Source organism: Loa loa (assembly GCF_000183805.2).
Source record: "Loa loa unplaced genomic scaffold supercont3.305, whole genome shotgun sequence".
NCBI lineage: Eukaryota > Metazoa > Nematoda > Chromadorea > Rhabditida > Onchocercidae > Loa > Loa loa.
Window position 1 is genome coordinate 1,975 of NW_018108485.1, and position 10,377 is coordinate 12,351.

The window sequence follows — 10,377 nt, forward strand, 5'->3', positions numbered from 1 at the left end:
AAAAAAAACGTATTTAAAAACTTTTTGTACCAGTATTAAACTTTTATTAGTAATAGTGAAACATAAGAATATGATATTAAATAATACTAATGATAACAATAACAATATTAATAATAATGATAATGATAATAATAATAATGATAATGATAATGATAATAATAATAATAATAATAAAATAATAATAATAATAATATTATTGTTATTGATTGATACCAATTTATAAAAGTCAAACATATCTCTTTAAATTTCATTTTAATTTCAATTTTAAAATCCTTCTCTGACTGCTTTTTTTTTAAAATAATTTACAACCATTAAATTACTCCTCATGTTCATTTGTATTTCTCATTCTATTACAAAATCTTAATCTTATGCAACTGAATTAGTTAATATGCATGAATCAAATTAGTGGATAGAATTAAATGAATGAATAACTAAATTAGAATGTTCATCAATATACTGCATATTATTCATGAAATGCATGAATTGAAATGAAATGGAATGAATGAATAAGTAAGTGGAATGGAATAGGATGGAATTAGTGAATGGATAATAGCACTGGATAATATTGCATTCATGGAATGAACTGCGAATGAATTAAATTGGATGAAATAAATGAGTGAATATAATTGAATTGAATGAATAATTTTTAATGATTAATATATGTATTGCATGGAATAAATGAATTGGAATGAGTTGAAATGAATGAATATATAGCGAAATATGCTTAATATTGCATGATATTTTAATAGAATGAATTAATTAGAATGAAAATTTGGAATTGAATAGAATTAGAATAGCATGAAATGTAATGAAAAATATTGCTATTTTGATTAACATAAATTATTTTGCAACTGTTCTGTAACAATCTTTATAGCATCACAAATGATCATTTTTATTCCTTTTCACATTTATTTCATCGATCGAATGAATGAATTGGAATGGATAGATAGATCGATTAGATATATTACAGTTGCTTAGTGCTATCAAATGTTATATATAAGTATGAGAAGGAGTCATTTTATGAGGGTAATAAAAATTACTTCTTATGGCATCCAAATTTGATGAATGATTGGCGGAATTGTTATCGAAGCGCATAGGGTAAGGGATAAAAATGAATGATGGATGGGAATTTTAAAAATTTTATTTGCTGAAAATTTAACACAAACATGGAAACGAATAAAACTGAGATAATATTGTTAATAATAAGTAGAAAGTTAAGTAATAATAGTAGTAGTAGTTAGTAGTAAGTAGAAAATTAAGTAATAATAATAGTTAATAATTAGTAATAAAAAATAATAATATTAGTAGATGGTAATTAGTAGTAAGTAAGGAGTACGAGGTATTAATAATTAGAATTTAAAATCTAGAATTTACAAAATCAAAAAAAAACGAACTTAGAATTGAACTTGAAAATATGTAAATTATGAAATTTTTATGAACTTAAAATTGAGCTTAAAAATTTGCAAATTGTAAAATTTTTGTAATTTTCAATAAAATTTATAATCTATGAAGTATAAAAGAGAAAAAAAGCGTATTTTTTATAATTTGTCATTTATTGAAATTTACAAATTTAAAAATTGGACGTTATGAAAATCTTTGTTTAAAAAAATTTTTAAATTACAAAATATGCGTTATTTACGAAAAGGTGAACATTACAAATGATATGATTTAAATTGTGGATGGAAAAAGCTAGTGACAGAAGTTTATCTTATATATATTCAATAATTTGTAAAATATCTAAAATATCATCCAATTATATTAAGTAAATAAGTATTTGATTACATTAAGTAAAGGAGCATCTGACTATATTATTTATAAAATATTTACTAAGTTTTAAAATAATACAAATGATATATTTCATTTGAAATTAATGGATTTATTTGCATGTCTGTAATCATTAAATATTTATGTATTCTATTCTTGGATTAAAATAAATTTATATTTGCATAATTGTTGTTAGGTTGACTGGATATTTGTTGGAAAATTTTACAGTAAATTTAAAAATTTATCAACTTTTTTTACAATACTATCATTGATTTCTTAATTTAGGTTTATTAATGCTAGGCGAAGGATTGTTCAACCGATGATTGATCAGAGTAATCGTGCTGGACGACCAAATGGTGTTAGCGTTTTTAAAAATCGAAGGAGGAAAAGTAGTGGACAAAGTCCTGGTCCATCACCTGGTTAGTTAACTTTAAATTGTTTTTTTTAAAAATTTGATTTTTATTAAAAAATTCAAATTGTTCGAATATTTTTGAATGATTCATTTTCTAAATGGATATTTAAAATGTTCGCAAATAAATTACAGTAAGATTTCCTAGCTATAACGAAAATGTTGATATTAAAAAGAAATTTTTTGTTATTTAAATTTTGCATCAAAATTTACAAATTAATTTATTTCAATTAATTTTGTTAAATTTTTTTCCTTTACTATGAAAATGAAAATGTTGAAAACAACTGTATTACTTTTTAATTGCTTAATGTATGCGTAAAATGTTTTTTGTTTCAAAAAAAAAAAAAAAGCAAACAAAAGTATATCATACAATAAATTTATTTTCTCTAATGGATTGATTTAAAAAATAAAACTTTTGTAATTTGTATTTGATTTATTTTAAATCATTTAATTTATCCTTTTTTTGTCTTTAATTTGTTAAATCTTCCCAAAACATATTGCATATGTTCATTGCAATAACTAATTAATTAATTAATTAATGCCATTTTTTTGCAAAAGTATTCCTATAATTTATTTATCAAATTGCAATATCAATTTCTTTCCTTTCATTTCATCCTCTTATTTTTAAAATTTCTTTTACTATTATTATTATTATTATTTTTCAGATTTACTAGGTGTTGGTCACACCTATAGTCCTGACAGTAATCAATTAAGTGCAGCAGCAGCAGCAGGTTATCCGGCACAAGCAATGTTTCCCAGTAATCCGTATGCAGCCGGTATTGCTCATCCGGCATTTACCAATCCGGCGTATGTTTTTATTTTTCTTATGCGGATTATTTATTTACTTATTTTTAATAATTTATTTAAACTTAAAATTATTTAAAAATACGAATTGATTATTGTACTTGAATATATCGTATATTAATGCAAAAAAATTGTGTATAATTTTGACTCTTTAATTTTTTAATCCTTTTATTTTTTTTCAAATAAAGCTTATTGGTGTTTTTCATTTCCAATATATTGCAAATATAAAAGTAGAAAGTGATGAAGTACTTTGAATTTCCAATATAATACAATACCAGTTATTGAAATATCATAATTTTTAATGTCTCATTTAAATTAATCACAATTTTACGAGTTATTATAGTTTAATTTAACTTTGCAATTTATGGATTACTTTTCAAAATTACATTTCACTAAGCATCCATTTACATATTTTTAGAATTAATTTGAAATTTCAATTCATTTATCTTCGGTAGGATTATTTAATTGGTTTAATAGTAGTTAATTAATTGTAAATATACTTGGGTACATCTATATTTTAAATAATCTGTGAAATTTTACAAATTTCATCATTTTCTACTTATACTTTTTATTTCATACCAAAATAATTAAATTAAATTGAAGCCATAAGGTAAATGATTAGCGGGGAAAAGAATGACCGGGGAAGGAATTAGCGGGAAAGAAAGAGTGCGGGAAAAAGAATAACCGGGGAAGCAATTAGCGGGAATGATTATTGAGAAGGAAAAAAACAAATAGATAAATAAAGTTGACAGGAAAATAATTTATGAAATTATATATTAATGGATTTTTTTTTAATAAAATTTCTTTTTCACCACTTTTATAAATGTTTTTTTTGTTTTTAATTCATTTTCAAAAGGGATCATTAAGTTTTCCATTTCCTTTTTTTCGAAAAAACAAGTTAAAAAAAGCAAAGAAAAATCATATTATTACACTGAAATGGCATTAAAATTTAGCCAAAAAATTGGAATTTTTGGATCGATAAATAAAAATTAAATATACTGAAAAATTTTCTTGAATAAAAAAAAAGAAAAGTAATATGTATTTTTATTTATTTATTTTTTTTTTTGCAGTGCATTAACGGGCCATATGTTTATGCCGGGACCGATGAGCCATATGATGGCACCATATAGTGCGGCACAAACGCAGATGGGCGCAAATGTATGGATGGAATCGTTGATGCCAGGCCATATGTCTATGGATGCATAAAACATGGTCTATGACATCTAAGGAAATCGTTATTAAAACTTATGAGATAACAATTACGTGATTTCCTCTTGATGGAATAGATTGCAGATCCGGAAGGAGAAAAAAAATGAAAGAAATTCCGGAATTTCAGAAGTGATCAATCATCCGTCTAGCAGCAACTAAATAAATTGAAATATTTTCAACGATTTTTAATACACGGATAAAATAAACAAATAATATTAATAGTGATAATATCACAAATTTGTGATAGTATGATGATAAAGAAAGAGGATACTGTAATTTCTACATCGACAGTAATAGATGTTTTCATTTCGGATATTTATACTATCCTTTTTTTTTCTCTTTCTCTTTCCCTCTCTCTCTCCCTCTCCCTCTCTCTATCTTTCATCCAATCTAAAAAGTAAGTAAAGATGGAAAGGAAAAAAGAAAACAAGGAAATAAATAAGTGAAAAGATGATGACAGTAATGATAAATAAAAAAACAGTAAATTTTTTTTTAATTTTTAATTTCATACAAATAATTTTATTGTTTGCATGGAATTAATTACTTTTCACATTATTCAAATTTCTTATTTTTCTCATAAATTTTGAATAAAAAATTTTCTGATAAAACGAATTCAATTTATTTTATAATTGTTTTATTAATTATTAATTAACTTTTTAATTTGCTCAAATTTGAATTTTCGAACTCAGTTCTGCATATATCGGTGTGTTTTCGCATTTTTTTTTTTCGAAAAGCTCTTCTTTTTTTTTCTATTTCTTCTTAAAACTTTTTTTTCCTTGTTGCTTTTTTTTTTTAGATATTTGAAAATTTCAATAATTCATTGCTAATTTATGCCAATTTATGTGCACAAATTGATGAAAACGTATGGAATGTTTTTTTTCTTTTCTTTTTAATTTTATTTTGATTTATTTTTGTTTATTTTTGAAAATTTAAAATTGAATCATTTCTTTTCATCCTTTAATATTCGATTATATTAAAATATTTAAAGCACAAATTAGCGCCAATTATTCAATGAGAAAAAAGAAAATATACAATGCAAAATTATTGTTGTTATTATTATTATTGGTATAATTGTTGCATTAATTTCAAGACAATTTGCAAGATTTTTTTTTCAATAAAAAATAAAAACCAAAAAAAAAATCAAAAAAAAAGAAATTGATTAATTACGGGGATGAAAATGAATTTAATGGGGATTTTCTTTATCGTTTTCCTTTTTTTTTTTGCATCTAAAATTTCACACTTTCTTTTTATTCAAATCGATCAATCTTTGTCGTAGTTTGTATAAAAAATTAAATTTGAAATGAAATTATATTTAATTTCTATGCATATGGTTTCTTTATTGTGAAATGGCGCAAATTTACAATCTATCCTAAGATAAAAAATTTTAAAATTTTTGTCAATTTAAATTTATTGTAAGAAATGTATTGGAATATATATATGTATTTGCATATATGTTGTTAAGAAGAATTTATTTATCAAATAATCAATCATTTCCAATCATTTCCTGTACTTTCTGTTTCTCTTTTTTCTTTTTTTACATTTAATTAATTGTAATGAAAGAAAAAAACGCATTTGATAATGATACGATACCATTTAGCAAAAAAGCAATAGTTTGCATAATGTTTCTTCAAATATATGAACTCAATTTTTATTCATAGGCCGGTGGAAAAGAATAATCATTTATAAAATGATTTTTTTTTTCAACTTTGCTTTAGTACATTGATAACTGATAAGTACAGTATGCCTTGTATTAATATGATAAAACTTTTTATCAGTAGCTGTGATCATCGTTTTCTTTCTTTTTTTCTTTACAATGAATAATTTTTTTCAAAAAGAAAGATAAGAAAAGCAAATATTTGTTCATAAATTGTTTTATCGTTAATCATTATCTTAAAAAAGAAAAAGAAAAAAATTACAAGAAAGGATTGATTTTAAATGATTAATTTATTAAAAAATGACAGAATTATTTATTAGCTAATTAATTACATAGGAACTGTGCTTATCAGTTATACGTTTATTTTATTATTGTTTTATGATTAAATTATCACTACTATTGTTATTACTATCATTATTACTAATTTATCGGTACATACAGGGCTCTTGCTTTTTTCTTTCTCGAAAATTTTTTTCATTTCATTTACTCTTTTTTTTTTAAAAAATACTTTCTTCTTCTTACTTTCTGTCCTTTTCTCTCTCTCTCTCTCTCTTACTCTCCCTCTGAAAAACAATTCGCTTAAATTTAAGTAGCTTGAAAAATAATTTATCAATTATGATTTTACTAATTAAAATTCACAATATTGGTTCATTGAGAAGGGTTTCATCTAGAAGTTTATCAATTATCAATTTGTTAATTAGAATCCAGAATATTCCATTGATTAATTTACCCAGAAAAGAAGTAATTAATTTTTTTGGGAAATATTAATTAAAGACAAAAGCAATAACTGATATGCTATGATAGGGAAAAGAATAGTTAAAATTTTATCAACTTAACAACTAATTTATCACCATCCTTTTCTCCCTCTTTCTTTTGTTGAATGAAACTTTAAAATTTTTAATACTGTAAAAATTTAAAAGAAAATTTTAATTTTCTTTTATCTTTTTTTTTTTTAATATGACGCGGGCTCTGTTATCCATGACTGTTTGTGTCCTATTCTTTCGTACTCAATTATGCGTGTAATTTTGTTTGTTTATTTGTTTTATTTGTTTGTTTATTTGTTTACTTTTTATTTTTTTTCAACATAAACAAAACAAAACAAATTCCTTTTACTTAATTTTATTTCATTTCATTTCATTCGTTTAATTAATTGCACAAAAAAAAAATACGACGAAATGATGGAAAGAAAGAGAAAAAAAGGAAAAGTAAAAAAAGTTTGATGTTCTCTTTTTTTTCTGCAACATAATTTCATCAGTGAATAAAATATATTTCAAATTTTATTTTAATTTCAATTAATGAATTGAGCTAGTTCTTGTATTATTGAAATGTTTCAATTATTTTTTCTCAAAATTTGGGACATTATTTCATAATGAATTAAGGGAATTTAATTTATATTTCAAAACTGATTTCATCTCTCTTAATTTAGGCCTAAATCCAGTAATTAATTAATCAGTTGAACACTTGGTGAATTAGTCGACCTTGAACTAATTGAATTTCTTGAATGTTTTTTGAAATGAAATTTTTAATTTATTCATCTTCTTTCAAAAAAAAAGAATATTTCAATATAATGAATGAAAAAGAAAACAAAAATGGTACTGATAACTTTTGCAATTTTATCACATTTAATTAATATTTATTATAATTCAAATATATATTAACTAAAAAACATACTATACTATCATTCATATCCATTGAAAAATTATGAAAATAATTCGATGAAATTGAATTGAAGAATTAAATTTAAAAAAAAAAAATCAAATTTATATCATATATACGCCAATCAATATTAGAAAGATGGGAAAGTGAAAAGATTTTTTAACAAAAAAAAAAAAAAAAAAAAAAGAAAATCTAAATTTCTATTAAACAAATTTTATAGCAATCTGATGTAAGAGAATGATATCGGATGAGATGAAATTAATTTCTTAAATTCATTATGAAAATTTAATTTTGAAATTGGATGTTCATTTTGAATAAACTTTAGTATTATTGTATGATTAGGTTTGTATTTATATGATTATATGCAACAGCATAGTATATTGTTTACTGTGAATGTTATATGACTAATTTTATTTTATTGTCATTTGAAATGATATGATATGATATGATAAGATATGATATGATAATTGTTTGATTTTACATTTACATGTCTTTTTTCATTTCATTCTTTTTTTTTTGCTTTTGATGCTTTTTACTCTTTTGTGTTTTTGTCTTTTCATCATAATATATGATAAAAAAAAATTTCTTTTTGCTGTGAATGTTTATAAACAATTTCAATAAATTTTAAAAAGAAAAAAATTCGCCTTTAAGACTTCGCATTTATTTCCATCACTAAATTTAATACTTGAAAAGTAAAGTGAAGTGCAAAAAATTGAATTACAAAAAAAAAGTTTATGAAAACTTTAATTCAAATTTTAATTTAAACTTCAATGAAAGCTTTTAATGTTTTTAATTTAAAAAATTTTTAATTCCAATTTTAAAAATTATTCGGAATAGTTCAATTGTAAGCTGTTTATGAGGCTAGATTAGAAGCAGCTGTCAAAATTTTTTTATCAGGATATTTTGAATTAAAATTAACTCGGAAAATTTCAATCCGGAAAAATTGGATTGAATAGAAAAACGAAGCAATAACATGACAATATTGAAAAAAAAAAGAAAATGAAAGGGAATAAGTAGTTTTGATGGATTTTTGTTTGAAATTAATTAACTTCACTAATAAGTGATAATGATTAGTAGGCTTAATTAGTGATTAGTAAGCTTAAAAGGTGACAATCACAGATTTTACACATTTTTCATTTCAGTTTTCTTTTTCAACAGAAAAAATTTTTCTCTGCTTCACTTTTTAAATTGCAGCTTTTTTAATTCCCAAATTTATTATATTTCTTCCCTTTGCAATACAAATCCATTTATGGCATCCCAGTTTTAATATGCAACTTTTTCTTAATTAATTACATTAATTACAATAACTATATGTCAACAATGCCATTTCGAATTATAAATTTTCATTCATTCATTGTTTAAAATATAAAAATGATGCAAAAAATTTTGCCCATCATTTTAAGCTTTTTTTCTTTTTTAAAATTTTTCTAAAATTTTTAAGCCATTAATATTCATTTTTTTTTTGTCGGTGAATTTTTGAATAAATTCAAAATGATACAAAAAAACTGAAATTATTTCAAACTTGGTTAATTTGAAATTTTTCATCATTCAAAAAAGAAAAAAAGGATCGAATTATTGTAATTTTTTTGATAAAATAATAGCTATTATAAATAATCGTTCTATTATTATTTTTCATTTTTCATTTTTTGCATTATAATTTTTTTATTCATTTGTCATTTTTTTTTGCATATTTTCCTTTTCTTTTTTTCGATGAAATATATTCTTTAAATGTATTTTCGGTAACTAATTAAATGAGTAATCAAATTTTAAATGAACAGTGAAATATATGAAAAACTGAAATTGTAATTGTTAATGGCAATTGCTACTGATGGTAATAATAATTGATAATATAATTGTAACAGGGTAAAATAAATAAAAGTAATATTAATATAAATAAAGCAGTAATAATAGTAATAATAATGAATAATAAGTAATAATAAATAGTGAATGATAAATAATAAATAATAAATAATAAATAATAAATAATAAATAATAAATAATAATAATGAATAATAGTAAAATAAACTAATTATAACGATACAACAATAATAATAAGGGAAGTAATTCCAACGTTTCACATATGGTTGAGCATTACTAATTAATTGCCACTGTATCACTGTGGAACTATTTATTGCAACGATCTTTTGAACCCCACTGATCTGTTGTCAACCATTCGTTGTTACTCAGCCATTGTCACCCGTCTGTTGTCACCCACCCGTCGTCATCCGTCCATTGTCATTTATCCGTTATTATTCATGCGTCGTTCTCATGTCCTTGAAGTATTGTTTGATGGAAAAATAATAAGCCAAACTTCAATATTAAATAGAAACAGAACGATTGCTTTGCATATATAATATTTGTTAAGTTCATAAATTTTAAATGGTTCATTTCGTTGTTATCAAATTTATCAGCTTCGGAATAATAAATGCAGCTAAATATATGTGCAAATATAGTGATAACAGCACTAATAGTAAACAACATTTATTATCATTATTATCAATTCTCTCTTTGTTATCAGTCAACATATATTAGTTATTTTTTGCAGGAAGCGAATTTCACGTAATGTATTAAATCGATGATAAATGGACATCTGTATAATTTCTAAGAAGGAATTTTTTTCTCGATCCGTTACCACAATATTTTCATTATAAGCTAATTAATCAGTCAATCATTTCATCAATATTTTAGAAAGAAAATAATTGCAAATTTTTTCGCCTCAAAAATTTTAATCTAAATTTAAACATGATTCTTCCAGTTAAAAGTTTCAATTTTCCAAGTATTCTATGGAATACTTTAAAGTAAGAGAATTAAAACGGATAAATATCATTTAATGAATCAAATGTTAGCCTATTTCGAGCGAGAAAATAGAATAATGGTGGAA

At 22.8% G+C, this 10,377-nt stretch overlaps 1 protein-coding gene across 1 annotated transcript; it reads left to right on the forward strand.

Moving 5' to 3' along the window:
• Positions 1-2,035: 2,035 nt before the first annotated feature.
• On the forward strand, positions 2,036-4,230 carry LOAG_09446 (hypothetical protein). Its single transcript, XM_003144973.2, has 3 exons — positions 2,036-2,183; positions 2,839-2,980; positions 4,048-4,230. The coding sequence occupies exons 1-3, from the start codon at positions 2,084-2,086 to the stop codon at positions 4,181-4,183; spliced, it is 378 nt and encodes a 125-aa protein (XP_003145021.1). The 5' UTR covers positions 2,036-2,083; the 3' UTR covers positions 4,184-4,230.
• Positions 4,231-10,377: the final 6,147 nt, after the last annotated feature.

What these genes read in the sequence shown, in the direction of transcription:
- LOAG_09446 (XM_003144973.2), top strand. Translation starts at nt 2,084, where the DNA reads ATGATTGATCAGAGTAATCGTGCTGGACGACCAAATGGTGTTAGCGTT. An exon ending in AAGTCCTGGTCCATCACCTG is followed by an intron (nt 2,184 to 2,838) that starts GTTAGTTAACTT and finishes ATTATTTTTCAG; the next exon opens with ATTTACTAGGTGTTGGTCAC. An exon ending in CCGGCATTTACCAATCCGGC is followed by an intron (nt 2,981 to 4,047) that starts GTATGTTTTTAT and finishes TTTTTTTTGCAG; the next exon opens with TGCATTAACGGGCCATATGT.